The sequence below is a fragment of the Columba livia genome, chromosome Z, assembly GCF_036013475.1.
Source record: "Columba livia isolate bColLiv1 breed racing homer chromosome Z, bColLiv1.pat.W.v2, whole genome shotgun sequence".
In the NCBI taxonomy this organism is placed as follows: domain Eukaryota; kingdom Metazoa; phylum Chordata; class Aves; order Columbiformes; family Columbidae; genus Columba; species Columba livia.
In genome coordinates, this window is record NC_088642.1 from 59,511,263 (window position 1) to 59,530,757 (window position 19,495).

At 39.3% G+C, this 19,495-nt stretch overlaps 1 protein-coding gene across 2 annotated transcripts in view; it reads left to right on the forward strand.

Annotated features, from left to right (window-relative positions):
- The window catches only part of PCSK5 (proprotein convertase subtilisin/kexin type 5), a 256,587-nt gene that overhangs the window by 143,542 nt on the left and 93,550 nt on the right, over window positions 1-19,495 (forward strand). For both annotated transcript variants that reach the window (XM_005499780.3, XM_065046018.1), the window contains exon 10: window positions 3,641-3,744. In XM_005499780.3, the coding sequence (XP_005499837.1) occupies window positions 3,641-3,744 (104 nt within the window). The remainder of the gene's footprint in view (window positions 1-3,640; window positions 3,745-19,495) is intronic.

A 19,495-nucleotide genomic window follows, 5' to 3' on the forward strand; every position in this document is an offset into this window, starting at 1 on the left:
TTCTGTTCTTTTGTTTTATTTTTGTTTTTAAGTTTCTTTAAAAAAAATGGGCAAACAATTACAGACCTATCTTGTTTCAAATTGGGTGTCTACTGTACAGAGAAAATTTCAACCTGGCAATAACTCAATTCTTAGTATAGTGAAGGTCCCTTAGTAGGCTACAGAAATTGGTTTGAATATTGTTCTTCTGCTGTTAAATCTCTTAGATAGAAACATGCCCAAACTGCCATTCCTTGAGAAGACAACATAAAGATCTTGTGAATCATAGAGTAAAAAATAAAATTTGGAGGCTGCATAAGAGACAGATTGATTTAACCATATATGATGTCATGTCCTGTAAATCAGAACTTTGATCAAAGTTTTCTGCCCCAGACATCTACATTATTTTTTATGATTAGGTAAGGATGGTAGATAGAACAGTAAATAGCTCAGTTTTCAAGAGCTGCTGTGATCATTGTTTCTAGAAGTAACCCATGATTACAAGACCTAATCTCATTTGCTGACTGAGCAACTAAGTCAAATTTATGACAGGTTAGTATCATCAAGTGAAGACTACTATATCTTTAGACACTTTCTCTAAGCATAGTTAGATCCATCATTAGATCCATTATTCCTCTTTAAGTGTGCCCTATCTTGAATCTCTCCTTTACAAGTTGAGAGTATTTGAGTGCCTTATTTTTCACCAGTAGCATGGACAGCTTGCTTTATAGAAAAACAGATTGTTTAGATTCAGGTTTATAAAGAATGCAGCTCTTGGTATTACTGGAGGTCTTCCTGAAGGCCTGAAACATGTTTTTCTAAGACTTTACACAGTCTTCAAGTGAAATTCATGAGCCAGTATAAAATTATATTGATTTTTTTTCTTAAAGCGTGTTACGTGACTGTCCAAGCACACCCTGTGTTACAAACCCTTAATGCTCCTTACATTTCATGATTTTTTTTCTTTTTTTTCAGTCATTTTTACCAGCTCAGCTGGATAAACAATTACTGTCATTCTAGTCCAAGTGTCTAGCCTGAGAAATTCCACTTTAAGAAAAGAAAATGTATCTATGGGCATATTAGTGCTTTAATAAATGCTCAGGGATAGAAGGCAGCATCTCTCCTGAAAAATAACGTAATAATTTAAACATGGTAATACCCCTATATCTTGTCAACAAAAACAAAGAGAAATTAAATGGCTATGAATTCATACAACTTGGAAGAAATTACAGAAAAAAATGGCTACTATTAATAAGAGATTCACTTAAAAATCATCTTTCTTCTTCAGATCATTCTGTGACCTCCTCCTGTTTCAACAATAAGCATAGACAGGACTTCTGGTGTTGACTCTAGATGAATACATGCCACTTTCTGTGGTGTAGAAGGGCACTAGATTACATCAGCATACCCATGGTCCACACACCTACTGGGAAATGTTTTGTAATGGAAAAGATACTCTCAGAATTAAAATCATGTTACTGCAAAGGAAACTAGAAAAAATATGTATAGCTAAATTATTTGGTCCCTGTCTTTGCATTATTCCTTACAGTCTTGTTACATAAAAGAAGTCTGATATTTTTAGGGAACTCCTATTTGTTTGCAAGCATATGGATGGTAAGACTATTGGGAAGTAAAACATGTAAAAATCAGTTATATGAGTGAATGTCCTATGTGTCCCAAAATTTTCTCTCCTGCCTGGAATTATGGACCATGATTCTGAAATTGGTTTTCATTTTCAGTAATTCCACCAACACAGGTGAACTTCTATTGGTTAATACCCATAAATATATGTATAGATGCACATGGAGTGCAAGGAGCAAACTTTTAAATCAACAAGTTGACTGCAGGTGTAACATAACTTCTGCCTCTCTCCTGCCTTCTCCTTAAGCTGCAGTTGGCAGAAGCTGAAATTTGCCACCTGAAAGCCTAAACTGATGCATCTTGAATGAAAAATAAAGTGCTCATTTTTCATAGATTTTACTTTTGTTCACTGATTGCTTCCCAATAGTTTATTTCAGCTCACCGGCTAAACAAGTTCTACTTCCATATTTAAGGGCCATAAAACACTGATTACTAAAGTATTTAAAAAAATAGATTCTTTTGACAAAACAAGTTCTGGAAGATGTAAAACAATGTGTGTGGGATGCCAATCCACATGACATTGATCAGTATAGATCAGAGATGAGTGAGATTTTTCTGTGTCTTCCACTGTCAGGGGGACTTAGAGAAGAATCAAGTATTTCTATATGCTTGTTGTTATCCTGTGTCTGCTCCTCATTGAAATTTCTAGTAACTTGACAATGTGTTGGTTTAAGAGTGCAGCATCATGCCATGTGATGGCAATGTCCCACTCACCCCAGAAAGTGACACACAATCACCCATGGGATGAACTTCACCACACTCTTATGGCTGTTGCCTTAGTGTGGTACCTGAATGTGGAAGCAGAGCCCAAGTATCATGCCTTAAAAATAAGTGCCGAGAATAAGTCACTTGATTGTCATCCCAAGTGACTTTTAGGTCTGAGAGACACAAGAGTGTGTCTTAAAGAACTGGAGCAAGATTTGCCAGGTTTTCAGTGACTGCCTAGTCCTAGACAGTGTAGACAGCCAACGCTGGATCTGATAAACTTCATTCTGGTCTATCTTAACACTACAACTGAGCAGAGTTGTGCTAGTGAGTGCAATAGGGGCAGATAATGATACTCTGAGGATGATACTGAGTGACGGGTGTTCTGCACTGCAGTACTCTTTCCCTCTTCATTTTTTAGTGGCCCAGTTTATCACTCGCGCTACTAAACCACATTTTCAAATTGAATACTATTTGTCTTCTTGTATATGATAGAAAAACTGAGAAATTGGAAGAAGAAAGAAAAAATACCCCAATTATGGCCATGCACCTTTATATCATCTTCTCAGAAAAGAAATTTTCCTTGGGGTGAATCTAAGAGAAACAAGAAAACTATACTACCTAAAGATTTACTTGTGTCGTACAACATCAGTAGGTATTAATGTCATAGGGAGGATGCAAATGGCATCTTGTTTTCACATTTGCAGTGGTCATATTATTAGAAATCCCTTGAAGAGGTACACATCTTCCCAATCAGGCGCTTGGTCTGTAATGATTCAGATTCAGAGATGGCTGCTTGGTCTTCTTGAAGAATACATGCATACCCTCAGCGAATTCCAACACTGGGGGTAATAGACAAATGAATAACAACAGAGGCAACACAGGAGGTGTAAGTCTAAAGCAACTGCCAGATTGAGCACCCAGTTAGTAAGATTTGTTAGAGCTTTTTAGCAAGCAAGCAGTTTGCTATTTTTTCCCTTGCACTGGTCAAAGTAAATAACATGCAGTAGTTGGTGGCCATAAAAAATACCTCTGCATGAAATGTACTCCTTCATCTTACCTTAAGTTTTATATAATAGAATATTATCATATATTGTTATAGTCTGCTTAATTCAAACCTCCCAGCTGTATAAATAATTTCTTGTAGTAATTCTGTAAAATTAGGACACATTATTTTGAATGGAGCAAAGAAAAGCAGAGAAGAGAAATGAGGGTTGTTTTAGTTTGGATATTTTTTAGCTTACATGACTTTGTGTCCCTGCATTCTGGTAAAACATGTCTGATCTGTGACTTTTGTCTTTCCCCTTTTTCATAGTCCCTTTCTGACCTGGAGAGACATACAGCATATTATTGTCAGGACTTCACGTGCAGGACATCTGAATGCTAACGACTGGAAAACGAATGCAGCTGGTTATAAGGGTGAGAGCTTCCTTTCTTATTCGCCACCAGAGGCAGCACTTTATTTGATACCTTTTGAAGAAGGAATAATCTTAAGTAGTTTGTTTGACCCTACGTGTGCATAGTATTGAGACCTTTCAGGCTCAAACTGAAAGGGCTTGTCTTCCTTTTATGAGGAAAGCCTCTCAGAATGACTAAACCCAAAAATATTAATAGCAGCTACAAAACGCATTGGCCAGATCTTCTTAATCCCTATCAGTCTTATTTCGTGCACTGCTGGCAGAAAACTAAGTTAATTGGTGGGTTTTAGTTTTTTCTTGTATAGCTAGCATTTTGATAAAATAGTCTAGAGTTGAAGATGAAGCAGTTTCTGGATTCAGACGACGTTTTCATTCAGAATTGGTGACAATTTTAATTAAAAATTACAAAACAATATTTTCTAATTTCTGTTTAGTATGATTCACCCTACATTATTTATATTTAAGATTGCTGTCAGATTTAGAATAAAATCAAATCTTGAGCTATCAGGACTTTTAATGAGACAGAAATCATACTATCCATGTCATGTAGGTTTCTAAAATTTTTACAGTCTTGTAATTTTGTATTGAAGCTACTTTTTTTTTTTTTCCCCCTCTTTTGTAATGCAAGCAGAGGTAAACATTTCTGCTATCAAATAAGATATATATTTTCAGGATGTGTTAAAACTGGACCTTGAATCCATACAACATTGTATTTCAACACAGATTGGCTTCTGATTCCCATTCACTAAAATCTTACTGCTTTCAGTTTGGATTACATCTGGAAAAAACAAACAAACAAACCAACAAAAACAAAAAACAAAACAAAAACAAAACAAAACAAAACACAAACAAACAAAACCATGCCACAGAATAGCATATTTCTGGCTCTTTTTTCCTGAGAATTCCACTCAAGTCTGCAGTACTTCTTTTAAGATGAGATTTGAATTGTTTTGTGCTACAATCTCCTGAGAGAAGAATGTAATATACAAGAACATCAAATCCTTACCCTGGTTTCACTTTAAAACTGAAGCCTAGCTTTAATCTATTTCAGATCAAGGCGCTGCTACCATCGCAATTCTTTAATATACCATTCTGACCTATGACATTTCTGCTGCAATGGAATAGAAACTAAACCAAAAAAACTTTCATTTTTTGATTCAAACCAGGCTCTAACTACAGGGGATAGATTTAGAAAAGTGTATTTGACTCGAACTCCCTCATCACGTGAAGGTTTACAAGTGCATGCCCACACACAAAAACACATACATAGTGAGAAACAGATACTTCCTTAATAGCAATAACATTGCAGTATTTGTTACTGTGAAACATTTCCTAGGATTTAAAAAGTTTTGGCAGGAGATTGTGACTGTATTATCGTTTTGTTGGAGCTATCTGAAATTCAAACAATGCTTTTCAAGTAGCATTAAGTAGAGGATTTTTTTCCATAACTCACTTCCAAAATTCTATATTTTTATGTTTTCCCACTTGTTGTCCAAGAGAGGCAAACACCCTGTGAGGCATTTCACAGCAGCTGTCACTCATTATCAGAGGAGACGTCGCCCTAACACACCAGCAGTAGCAGCATTGGCAGCAGGACTTGCACTGTTGCACCCGTGGAGCCTCCTTATTCTGAGTCCTTGGAACCAGACATTTTTCTATGCATTGTAGCAGATAAATAGTGAGTAAAAGGGCTGAAAAAATGTATCTCCTCTGCTTGTGCAAAATCTTAAGCCCAACTGGGAGACTGAGATTCAGGAAATGTAACTTGAGCTGGCAGAGCGCTGCTGTAGATTCCATGGTGGCATTGAAAAAGAGGAAGACAAACTGTATGCCTCGACCTCTGTGGAGCTCAGGAATCAACCTTAACCCAAATAAAAGCACTAGTTTTAACTAAATCATTTTGGCAACTTAGGCTGAGCAAATGGTTCCAATAAAAATGCAGCTCTCTTTAAACCTCTGTTGGTTTTGGAAGAAGGAGAAGCAAAAGATTTAGATTAAATCACAACATCCAAACCTGAATTCAAAAGGGGGTTTGCACACCACTGCTGGCAAGACTGAAAAAGTTTTTTTACTATTGCACGTGGCAATATTTAGTGTAGTATTACATTATTATCCTTCACTGTTGCCAAGAGTAACAATTAAAGTATGGTTTTTCATAGATGAATTACTCTGATCAGACTAAGTTCCTTCAGGAATTGTATTATAATTCTGCTGATGGCCAGATCCATATTTCTTCCACAGCATGTTCTTAACAGAGGAAAGGGTGGAAGACCTTTTTTAAGTTAACTAATGCAATGACAGTGACAAGAAACAATCTGCCTTTATTCAATGCATACTGGGGTAGAAAGAAATGAACAAAGAGAGAGACAAGCTTACTCCTTTAAAAATGAGAACTGAAAGGGTGAAAACAAAAACTTGGAAGAACCTCTCACTCAACAAAGGGTCAGCAAGAGTTGGTAGTTGAAAGTGGGTCAGCATGCCTTTTCAGCGGGCTGTTTTACTGGGCTGCATGGCAACCCTGTCCCCTCGCTATAGTGTCTGGCAGTGTTTTGCCATTGCAGAACACACAGAAAGAGCTCACAGATGTCATTACTGGTTGCAAGATCTCCTTTTTTTTTCCTGTCTTACATTCATAAAAAGAAAGATTAATTCATGAAAATCATTTGAACCAGCTAGTGATTTGCTAAAGCAGTGCCTATTATTTGTTTAATTTTCTGGCAAGTAGGCAGCATTTGTTAAATGCATGTCAATGTAATTAAGTCAGGAATGGGCAAGAATTTTTTGGTGATAATTTTTTGTTATTGTTTTGTTGTCAGCCAGCATGTATCTTTCCTTAGGAATTTATTACCTGATAGTCTCAAAAATAAAGTCTTGAGTACTCATTTTGGGATATTCTCCAGCTGATGAGTTCTACGTATAATTTGTTACTACATGAAAATATATGTTATGCTCAATTTTGCTTCAAAATCAAAAGGTTTGTACATAATTAAAACAGTTAATTAGCTGATTGTAATGAAAAATACTAGAGAACATCAGTTTTTGTGAAGATATCAAAACTGCAGATCTGTTTTTGCTATGGCAGATTAGTATGCAAAGGCTCCTTGTTCTGTCAGTTTTTTGGTCAACAACAGAGCATACAACTGCATTCATAAAAAGGGATTGCTGCATTAATGCTGACTTGTCTGTAGGTTGAAAGATACAGAAGGAAACTGCAGATTTAAGAACAATGATAAAATCAGCTGAACAATTCTTTACCTGTAAGTGAAGCTCCAAATACTGTAAAATAGTGTCTCTGGAGAAACAGACTATTTGCAGTGAAGTAATACTATTAATTTGCAGGGAGATTTTTAGAGAACATTGTTCACCATTTCTGGCTCTAAAGTACAGGTGATAGCAGATCAGTACAGTGAAATAAAATGTTACTGAAAGATTAAAGGAAATCAAAATTCTAGCCACCTTTTTTTCATTTTAACACCATTCCTAGGCCCAGCAGAGATATTCTTCCTATGGAAACTGAAAGGCATCTCATTTGTCAAGGAGTAACAGACTACCAGAGTTATGTCACACCCCTTTAGATTAGACAAAGTATCTGCTGCTTCCTCTGGAGAGTGACCAGTGGAGAGAATTGCTCACTTAATATTTTACAGCCTTTTAATATAATTGCTTAATTACAGTATTTAATAAAATTGGTGATTATTTTTTGTTTGAGCAGAGCATTACCACTCTGGGAGTAAGACAGAGACAAGCCTGTTTACGCTCCTAGATAGGAGACCTAGACTGGCCAGATTTAAATTAGTGTAAGGCAGAAATTCAGAGACCAGCAAGAAAATCTTCACTATAGTGTATACATTTCAGAGAAGACAAAATATTCATAAACACCCTGCTGCTTATTTTCAGTAACTTTAAAATTATGTTTTTAATTAATTGTTAGAAGCTGGCGTAAGACATAAGAAAAATAGCAAGCACTTGTGAATGGGTATGTCAACCAATCAAAGCTGTTCCTCTATCAAAAGACCTTCCAGTCTTACAGGTGCTAGCTGATATTTTCACACACCGTTAGCAGCCAGTATCAGCTCTTTACCCACTCCTGACACCCAAACACATGGTGTGTGGAAAAAGTGAAACACGGCCTTTGAGTTTGGCTGCTGTAACATCCCAGTTTTGAGTAACTGGCAATCTGATGCCAAACACATGGAGTTGCATTGGTCTTTGTAGGAGTGAGGAAGACTATATCCTATGCAAGCTAGAATAATGCTTTTCGTGCTTGAAAGATTAACTGATACTTTCAGGAAGACAATTTAGAATGCTGTTGGTAAGTTTCTTGTGGACAGACATGGGCAAATGCAGGTTATCTCACTTATGACTTGTCTCTCACTCTCCCAGGGCTGTGTTGGCTTGAGACAGTGTTTCCTCATCAGGAGTACCCCTAAGCACTGTGTTCTCTGGCCACCTGCTTTTCTCAGCAGGCCAATGGCTTCATTGTCAAGCCATGACACTTAGCTATTTCTGCAGCTCTATACAACCCGGGGAAACCCTTAAGCCAGATTTTCTGTCCAAATGCATTAGTCCTTGAGAAAGGTTTCGTCTCAGTAATTTTGCTCTCTACACCACTAGTGCAATGAAAACATCATCAGAAGAATCTGACATCTGGAGTAATATTTACCAGACATTAAGATACACAACTTTAATGTTGTGGAAAGTACATTTGTGAAGAAATAAGAGTATAACATACCGTTTCCAAATGTGAAATACACAAACCAGAACCTTAATAAGTAAGGTTTTTCATGTAGTTAGTGATGAAGTTGCAATAAGAAGTCCAAGGGCAATCAAAAGAGACTTCAGGGCCAAATTAGACAAATGGCTAAGGGATCAGGAGCACAAGCAGTGTTCTCTGTCCTTTCAGTTGCAGAGAGTGATGAGGGAGGAAACAGGAAGATCCAGCAGGTAAGTAAGTCGCTCTGGGGCTGGTGTCTCTGGCAAAATTTTGAGTTTTTTGATCATCAGTTTGTCACAGGACATCAGGCCTGCTGGTGACAGATGTCTCAAAAAAGGAAAAGGATCTTTGAGCAGCACTTAGCAGGGCTCATTGAAAGAGCTTTAAACTCAATTTGAAGGGGGAAAGAGACAAAACCAGGTTCATTAGAGATAAGCTTGGGGGCAGCATGCCAATATTTGATGGACAATGTGGTTATTGATGTCCTCTGGTCTGATTCACAACATGCTGAGTACACTAGGGCACATTTGGAATGTCCCTGTACTAATGCATACAGCACCCTGGCCATCTCAGTAGAGGCAGTGGATGGAGATCCATGCAACAGCAAAGACACTAGGGTTGTTAATGTATTAGAAACCACAGAAGAACCTGATGACAGTCACATAGGAATTAGGGCTTCTCCCTACAAAAAGGTGGAGGGATCAACAGCCCAACTTAAGTACATCTGTACCAACACACACAGCATGGGCAACAAACAGGAGGAGCTGGAAGCCACTGTGCATCAAGAAAACAATGATATAGTTGTCATCATGGAAACATGGTGGAACGACTCATACAACTGGACTGCTGCAATGGATAGCTATAAACTCTTCAGAAGGGATAGGAAAGGAAGGAGAAGAGGTGGTGGAGCCATGTATGTTAGGCAGTGTTTTGATTGCCTAGAGCTTGATGATGGTGATGAAAGGGTCAAGTGTTCATGGATAAGAATCAAGGGGAGGGCTAACAAGGCAGACATCCTGGTGGGAGTCTGTTGAGGACTACTCAACTAAGATGAAGAGGCAGATGAAATATGCTGTAACCAGCTGGGAGAAATCTCATGATCACTAACACTTGTTCTCATGGGGGACTTCAACTTACCAGATGTCTGCTGGAAATACAACACAGCAGAGAGGAAACAGTCTAGAAGGCTTCTGGAGTGTGTGGAAGACAATTTCCTGATACAGCTGGTCAGTAAGCCTACTAGGGAAGGTGCCCCACTGGACCTGTTGCTCGCAAAAAGGACTTGTGGGCATTAAAGACACAGGAGCAGGCTGTCCCTGTGTGCTGAAAGACAAGTTGGCAGGGAAGAAGACCGGCCTGGCTGAATAGAGAACTTTGGCTGGAAGACGGGGGGGGCGGGGAAAAAAAAGAGTTTATGACCTTTGGAAGAAGAGACAGGCACTCAGGAGGACTACAAGGGTGTTCTGAGGTTATGCAGGGAGAAAATTAGAAGGCCCAAAGCCCAACTAGAAGTTAATTTGGATATTGCAGTAAAAGGCCTTAAAAAACATTTCTGTAAATACATTAACAAGAAAAGGAGGGCTAAGGAAAATCTCTTTCCTTTGTTGGATGTGAGGGGAATCATAGTAATAAAGGATGAGGAAAAGGGCTGAGATACTAAATGCCTTCTTTGCCTCAGCCTTTAACAGTAACAGCCTTTAACAGTAAGACCAGTTGTGCTCCAGGTACCCAGCCCCCTGGGCCAGAAGACAAGGATTAGGGAGCAAAATGAAGCCCCAATAATCCAAGGGGAAAAAGTTAGTGACCTGCTGCACCACTTGGACACACTCAAATATATGGGGCCAGATGGGATACATCCAAGGGTACTGAGAGACCTGACAGAGGTGCTCACCAAGCCATTTTCAATCATTTATCAGGAGTCCTGGCTAACTTGGGGGAATACCAGTTGACTGGAAGTTAGCAAGTATGATGCCAGTCTACAAGATGGGCCAAAAGGAAGATCTGGGAAACTATGAGCCTATCAGTCGGATCTCAGTGCTGAGGAGGGTTATGGAGCAGAACATCTCAAGTGCCATCATGCAACACGTACAGGAAAACCAACCGATCAATCACGTCCGGTCACCATGGGTTTATGAAAGGCAGGTCCTGCTTGACCAGTCTGATCTCCTTCTGTAACTAGGTGACCCACTTAGTGGATGAGGGAAAGGCTGTGGATTTTATCTACCTAGACTTTACTGAAGTCTTTGACAGTGCTTCCCACAGCATTCTCCTGGAGAAGCTGGCAGCTCATGGCTTAGATTGGTGTAATCTGCGATGGGTAAAAACCTGACTGGGCGGTTGTGCCCAAAGGGTTGTGACGAATGGAGTCAAATCTGTTTGGTGTTGTTCCCCAGGGCTCAGTGTTGGGGCCAGTTCTGTTTAGTCTCTTTCTGAGTGATCTGGTTGAGGAGATCAAGTGCACCCTCAGTAAGTTTGCGCATGACACCAAACTGGGTGGGAGTGTTGCTCTGCTGGAGGGTAGGAAGGCCTTACAGAGGGATCTGAACCTGCTGGATCCATGGTCTGAGGCCAATTGTCTGAAGTTCAACAAGGTCAAGTGCTGGGTCATCTACTGGGGTCACAACAACCCCAGACAATGCTACAGGCTTGGGGAAGAGTGGCTGGAAAGCCACCTGGCAGAAAAGGACCTGGGGATATTGGTCAACAGGTGGCTGAACATGAGCCAGCAGTGTGTCCAGGTGGCCAAACAGGCCAACAGCATCCTGGCTTGTCTCAGGAAAAGTGTGGCCAGCAGGATCAGGGCAGTGATCATCCCCCTGTACTCAGCTCTGGTGAGGGCCCACCTCAAATCCTGTGTTCACTTTTGGGCCACTCACTACACGAAAGACATTGAGGTGCTGGAGCTTGTCCAAAGAAGGGCAGAGAAGATCTGAAGGGTCTGAAGCATAAGTCTTACAAGGAGCGACTGAGGGAACTGGGACTGTTTAATCTCCAGAAAAAAAGGTGGCTGTGGGGAGACCTTATTGCTCTCAACAACTACCTGAGAGGAGGTTGTAGCATGGAGGGTGTTGGTCTCTACTCCCAAGCAATAAGTGATAGGACAAGAGGAAATGGCCTCAAGTTGTACTAGGGGAGCTTGAGATTGGATATTAGGAAAATTTTCTTCATGGAAAGGCTTGTCAAACAGAGGAACAGGCTGCCCAGGGAAGTGGTGGAATCACCATCCCTGGAGGTATTTAAAAGACATGTAGATGTGACACTTAGGGACATGGTTTAGAGGTGGACTTGGCAATGATAGGTTTATGCTTGGACTTGATGATCTTAAGCATCTTTTCCAACCTACATGGTTCTGTGATTTTAAGTAGACAGCTCACAGGAAAAGTTCTGGTAAGGCAAATGTATTTTGGAAAAAATAATCTAGTGATGCATACATGACCAAGTCTTCAACAGATTTGTGGATGTAAAGTCTGAGAGAGATGCTGGTACTCACTCACATAGGCAGGCATTAGTTTTACACTAGCTGAACTGGTTAGATGAATCTGAACACTTTTTGCCTTCTGCTTGGACGTGGTTTGAAGTCAGAGCAATGTTTAGTTTAGCACCAGGAAAGAAGAAAACCAGTTACAATTAATAGCTAGTCTAACAGTAGGTGAAAGTGTCTGTCCCAGCACTGACAGAGCATGTATGATAGGAAAAGTACTGTGCCCTCAGGAATCCCAAACCACATTTAAATATTAGAGGAATCACAGGGTCAATACCATAATCTTTATCATTGCATCATACAGAAGGCATTACTGTAGATATGGAAAATATTACAAGAATTAAGATAGTTGATGAAATATGGTGTTAAAACATGCATTTTTTTAGCAGAAAGTTTAAAGTCATTGTCTTTTGATGCATGGTACTGCAACCTTTCTAGATGTCTCGTTTCCTTCCTACATGCAAGAATTCAGCTCACAATCACAAATAAAGGGTTTTTTAAATGTAATATTAAAATTGCATTAGGAATTTGTCAATGTTAAACCCAAACAAATTGTCAGGTATCTGAACTCTGCTAGCCTTGAGCAAGACCTAAAATCTCTTCGGGATTTGAGGACCGTACCTGGAAAACATACTGAATTCTGCAACCTAGATCATGGTTATTGGATGTTTTTTTCTCCTAGCACAGACTGAGATCCACACAATGTTGCTTGCAGTTGAAAGACATGTAAGATCAGTAATATATCTGTATAATTCCAGAGATGGAGACGTATGAAGGAGGAGAGGGAATTTCTCAGAGAAGCCAGGGAGAAGCCATTATTTTTCCCAGCCTCAAACTCTTTATTATCAAAGCTTCTCATTACTTGTTGGCTCTGTAGCACTCTGTTCCCTGCTGCCTCTGAAAAGCAAAGAACAGAGCTGTGAATGTGAAGCAAAGCCTAAGCAGAAACTTCAAACTTGTACTGGAATACACAAAGAGAAGTAGATTGACATTTTGTGTTACAGCTGGTTGTTTTGCTGGGGTCATATATTGTGAGTCAAATTTACATGTTTTTAAAAATGTAAATTAAATAGCTGTAAAGCAGGAGTAACAGCAGGCAAAAGGCAAAATAAGGATTTAAATTTCTATTATAATAGCACTCAGAATTGTCACCAAACCATGATGAGAACAGCAGACAAAGAATTTTAAAAGAATAGTGCCTCTGCTCAACAACTGACAGATTTGTTGTCTGTCTGTCCTGGATAGAAAGCTATGTGCAATTACTATGCTCTGCAGCTCCTAGTATTCCAAACATTGGCAAGTGGACTGACAGCACTAGCAGGATGCACACTATGGGCATGATAACCTTTGGCATTACTTTCTTTTAACAAGCCTAACTCAGACCTTTTGTAAACTTCTGCAAAGGACTGGGGGTCAGGGAGGAAGGGGAGGGATATGTGTCTTCCCCTATGGACTCATAACCTAAGAGTCTAACACTTCATCTGCAATGTAGATTTCCATTTTACAGTATTAAGAAAGAAGAACCAGGATCAACGAATTTTAAAAGTGAGTGATAAACTGATAGAATTTTCCACAGCTATAATTATAGACAATGAAGACTGCATTTTAAAATAGAAGTCCTTAAAAGTGGTATGCAATTGCATGACCTCTTTATACACTAATTATCGAAACAGTACACTTGTGAGAATGTTCTAGGCAAATATCTAGCCATACTTTTATATGCCCATGGCAATGGTGAGCATCTTGTGCATGGGTAGCTCTGTCTTTTTTATCAAACAGCAAGCACCTATGTTTTAGAACATCAAAGCTCTTCATTGCTCTTGCGATGCGGTAGTGTGTGTCAGTAATTAAAAAACTGGTAGTTGTTTTATTATCGGAGTGTGTCCACTTCAGTGAAACTAAGTTTCAGGGCAGTTAGGAAGCAGATCACACCATACAGTATTTTAAGCACTTAGAGCAACCTGGCAGGATGTAGAGTAATTATAGGGAAAGACAAGGACCTCCATAGGACAACTCAGATCAGCTAGATACCTTAAGTTGTTTATAACTGTATCACTTTTTCTCTCCAAAAAAAAACAGCTATTAAAGGGCTGCTTTTAAGTCAGCAGATGCAGAAATTCATCCACAAAGTCTATTACCAGCATTACTGCTGCAGCTATCTATGTAGACTTGGCTTACTGTTTAACTTCTTTATGCTTCAGGTTACTGATTAGAATCTACTGTATATCTCTGTGGGGTAGTGTGAAGTCTGCTTAGTTAAGTAATAATTTCTCTGCTTTGTGGTGTTGTTGGTGTAGTTTTAGTTCTAAAAATCACCTTCATTATGCTTAAACAATTTGCAAAACACTTTGTTATGGCTTTCTGCTTATTTGTGTATATCCTTCCTCTGCCAAAAGCTGCTGCAGCCCTGTGCTTACTCAGGAATTAGTCTGAGTGTAAATATCCCTCTGGAACACCGACACTTCTGAACAGACACAGCCACTGTGCAAGACAGAATAAGACGACTGTTCTACACCATGTGTCTGATACACCTGACAGCACAAAAATGCTGTCTTTGTGTCTCCTGCTAACGATCTGTCTGCATTTCCACTTCCATTGCCTCTGACTCATCTGTCATCATCTGTTCTGAGATGAAGCCTAGCATAGAAGCTCTTACCCAAAGGTGTTTTTGTTGTTTGATATGGTGAAATGACATTTGGCTGCTTTTGAGTTGTTGGGGAATCCTAAATGTACCTCTGAGCACAATTTTGTTCCTAATAGAGAAAATGAGTACCTATTCTTAAAAGGTGTTCCGTGGTGCTGTCACAAAATAGGTTTTTTTGTTTAAAGCAAATTTGCAAGCTACCATGTTTTTCAAGGGATCTTTGTGCTTTTTGGAAAAGAAAATCCAACATTAAAAGACTGTCACAAGTTAAAATGTATAACTTCTGTTACTGTAGATGCTCCTTGGCCAACTTTATTTCGGCAAACTTTTTTCTCTCTTCTAAATGCACATAATCCTCAGATTTATTCCATTCACATAAGCTGGCTCATTTCAAGTGATATAAATGAATGTCTTCAGTAGAGGCTTTATGATTTACAGCCAAATGCTGCTGCAGAGAAGCAGCAGCTTGTCTGTCTTAGCAATCACCAGCCAACAGTAGTCAGGTTGTGTGTTTCTGTCACAACCCTTGTCCCTCAGAGGCAGAGAAGTAAACCGGTCTTGCTGATTGCCCTGCTGAGGTTTCTAGCAAGAGTCACTGGTATTCTCCGTGACTCTGGGGAAAATGTTCCCAAATGCATGGCACAGTAGATACCATGTGCTCTGAGGACTGCATTAACCACTGACCTCTGGCCAGACGCTGCTAGCACTCATGTGAGGGGGAAGTATTGGGCTGGTACTTGCTGTCACTACTAGTAGAGTCCAACTCTGATGCCACAGAAGTATGTTTCAGTCTTGGTCCTTTTTGTCAACTGATGTCTATGCTTAATAACCATATGTGTTTTAAAAATTCCCGAAGCAGATAATTACTGCCAGGATGTGAATGTAGATGTGATCAAGGATTTAATTCCGTAATGATTTAAGATGGTGTGCTTTAGGGTTATTTTTTAAGTCACTGCAAAGTATCATGGAAGGTGATGCAGTGTCAGAGTTGCATACAGAAACAATTCACAAAGGTACTCTGGCTATTGGAGGTTTAAATTCTACTAGCTGTCCCACCACTGTTCCTGGGCAATCTGTATTTTATCTTATGAACAAATAGGAGCTTTTGGCACACATAAAAAATGTAATATCCAAAGGGCTGATCTTTTTTGTCAAACCTGTTATCAGGTAAATCCATAGAGAGTATATTATTGAAGAAATTATTTGTACTAATACAAAAATCAGAAATTGACATAAATGTAACTGGAAGCTCAATGAAAGCAACTTTTTAAGTATTCTGTTAGCACCTTTCTGATCACAAAAATGGTCAGAGGGCTGGAATAACTCTCCTATTAATAAAGGCTGAAAGAGTTGGAGTTGTTCAGCTTGAAGAAGAAAAGGCTCCAGGGAGATCTTATTGCACCTTTCCCTATATAAACAGGGCTTACAAGAAAGATGGCTAGACACTTTTTATCAAGGCCTGTAGTGTCAAGACAAGGAGCAATAGTTTTAAATGGAAAGAGGGTAGATTTAGGTTGAACATAACAAAAATTTTTTTTATTATGAAGGCAGTGAGAGAACTGGAACAGGTTGACCAGAGAAATTGTGCATGCTTCATCACTGGAAGTGTTCAAAGTCAGGTTGGAAAGGGCTTTGAACAACCTGATATACTAAGACATCCCTGCCCATGACAGGGTCCTTGGAAGTGGATGATCTTTAAAGGTTCTTTCCAACCCAAACCATTCTGTGCTTCTCTGACTTTATGGTATAGAAGCTCCTGAGTTTCTCATTGCGCGTCTTTGTAGCTGCCACTTTTAATACAAATCTGTTAGGCAACTTTCTGTCCTTCAAATCCTTTTCTGGTGTGATGGTAAGAGTAAGAATTCTATCTTCTACTTTCCTTGCAGAGCCTTCAAAGATACCTAGCTTTAATGGTATTCTGTGGGGAGGGAGGACTGAGTTTGCTGTTTGCTTTGTCCTTAAGTAGAAAATTTGAGGGGTTGATTCTGTGTAGTATATAAAAATACAAATAATGTGCTTAATCTAAAAGACATGAGAGAGTTTGTTTTAAAAGCAAGAATAAAAAAGTGTGTTCTTGCATGGCTGTGCTACTGGCTCATAAAGTAGTTACGTGTTTCAAAAATCACATCTAGTTATCACCGATTACTGGTCATAGGTTGGCATGCAATGGCAATATGGCTCAAACAAGATGAATTCTCATTCAGGATCAATGTTCTCTTATTTAGGACATGACAAAACAAAATTTAAAAAGTTTGAGCTGTGTGTCATCATAGCATTTCTCCTTTTTTTGTCCCTTTTGTTCTTTAGACAATTGTCTTTCCTGGTCAAAGCATTTTGATATACTAAGTGAATGACAGAAACTTGAAGTAATATAAAATTACAGCAAATAAAATGTCAAATGTAAAAGAAATATTAGTACCATTTGGTTTAAAGCATTTATAGGATGATAGTAACTCAAGAGTCTCACATCTTCTAGTCTTGTTAAGCAACATTTAAGAAAACCACAATATAAGGGGCATTTTAGATTCCTGTTTCACAGAATCACAGAGTGATTGGGATTGGAAGGGACCTCTGGAGATCATCTAGTCCAAGCCACCTGCTAAAGCAGGATCACCCTGAGCAGATTGCACAGGAATGTGTCCAGGTAGGTTTTGAATGTCTCCAGAGAAGGAGACTCCACAACCTCTCTGGGCAGCCTGTTCCAGTGTTCTGTTACCCTCAAAGTAAAGAAGTTTCTCTTCATATTGTGCTCTCCTGTGCTTCAGTCTGTGCCCATTGCCCCTCATCCTATTGTCGGACATCACTGAAAGGAGTCTGGTGCCATCCTCTTGACACTTGTTTATATTTATAAACATTGATGAGATCACCTCTCAGCCTTCTCTTCTCCAAGCTGAATAGACCCAGCTCTTTCAGTCTTTACTGACAAGAAAGGTGCTCCAGACCCCTCATCATCTTTGTAACTCTCCGCTGGACTCCCTCCAGTAATTCTTTGTCCTTCTTAAACTGAGGAGCCCAGAACTGGACACAGTCTCATTTTGCATGAAACTGGATCAAGATCCTAAAGTAGCATTAAAATTTACACATGAAATAGCTGAATCTAATTTAGGAAAGTTGCATATTCCTCATTTGACAAACTGAAGTTCTTACCATTTCTCTCCTTCTGATTTAGTGTTTGAAATATGTGTATGAAATATTTATATTTCCAATGCTGCATTCACAATATAGAAAATTAAAGGTAAAAAATATAGTAGGAAGAAAGTATTCTTCAATGTTTTTTGTCAGATGAGCAAAATGGCAAGGGAAGCTTAGCGTCTAAGCTACTGATGAGACATCTTGATCACTGGCAATGAAACTGTAGCCTAACAAATCAAGCTGAGCTGCACTGAGGCACTGGAAATGCAGGGTTTTCAATGTCTGGTCCCAGTTTTCCTGGAGTGTGCATGATTCTGTGTTATTATTTATCAACATAATCCATTCATGCTTCACTTAGTCAAGTCAAGTGGGATATACATGCTGCATTTAGATTTGGGGATAGCTATACATAGTCTTTGTATATGAATGACACTGTTGTTGGATTTGCAATAGGAGTTTCAGACAAAAACAAAAGGATTATGAAAAAGCTGGGTACGTCTATCCAGCAGCTGAACAGGCCTTGATTTCATGGTACACTAATAGAGGAATTGCTCCTGGGGTAAATAAATGTATACTAGCCCAGAGAGATGTTATTTTCTTAAATGATAAGAAGAGTGAAGAGATCAGCTAAAACTTAATATTTACTCTGAGTTGCAGAAGGCTAGTTTTTCTCTGAAACTTGTCCTGCATACCTAAATCTCTGTGTATAACTGTGATTTTGCAGAAATAGGAGTGGATCGGTTTGCATTGCCAAATGAGTAGAGAGAGGATGCAAGTACAGTTTTGCCCGTGGATACTGTGATCACAAGGACATCATAGTTTTCAGCCCTTCAGCTCAACAAGAGTGACAGTCTGCTCTTTAGTCACTAGCTTGCATTGCACCAACCTCACATTCCTATTTTGTCTCTGAAAGGCAAAACAGCCCCACACACCCTCTGGCATGCTCCATGGTTCCTAGCAACAACCAAGCCCAGCAGCAATGGATATGCACAGGGTCCTGGGGCATTTTGCACTTGCAGTCAATTTATCTCACTCTGCAATCACCAGCTCCTTTCAAACGCTGTTTTTGCTGTTTTTCTGTCCGGGTGAGCAGAAGTAGAGCTCAGTACTATTCAGGTACAAATCAGTGGCAGTTCCAGATGGTTCCCAGAATACATTTATGGCCCATGTGGACCATGGGGGTAATTTTTAACCTCTGGGAGAGGCACTCTGGCATAGGGTTCACAGCAGTACTAGCATACACACAGATGAAGGGGTGCAATTTGAAGGCAGCAGGAAACAAAATCTGCTTTCTTCTATAAGACACAGGGAATCAACTACTCTTGTTAACTTTGTGATTCTTTCCTAAATTGCTGTTATTTAGTCTCTGAAAATTATGGGCCTCTGCTGGTACCTGCAGCTGCTAACCAACCCACTGGATCAAGGGCTTTGAAGTGCAAACATTGCAGACAGCCAAATGTCAGCTGCCTGGAAACTTCCCACATGGAAGGATTTAGGAGCACCCCTGACTGTCAGGAAGTTTTTATTTCAATTGGAAGGCCTTTCAAGGGAAAAATGTACCTCTGTTTCAGTTGTAGAAAAAAAAACAAAAAAACAAAAACAGCAGGCGCAGAACTTCTCAGTCCCATCTCTGCTCTCATTCAAGAGAGTTTAAGCATCAAATCATGAACAGTTAACACAACCTTGAGTGATAATTTTTTCTCATGGATGAAAAATGAACACAATTCTATTTTTCAAGTAATTTTTAGGGTAGGATAGATAAAAACTTCACTCTCTAGATT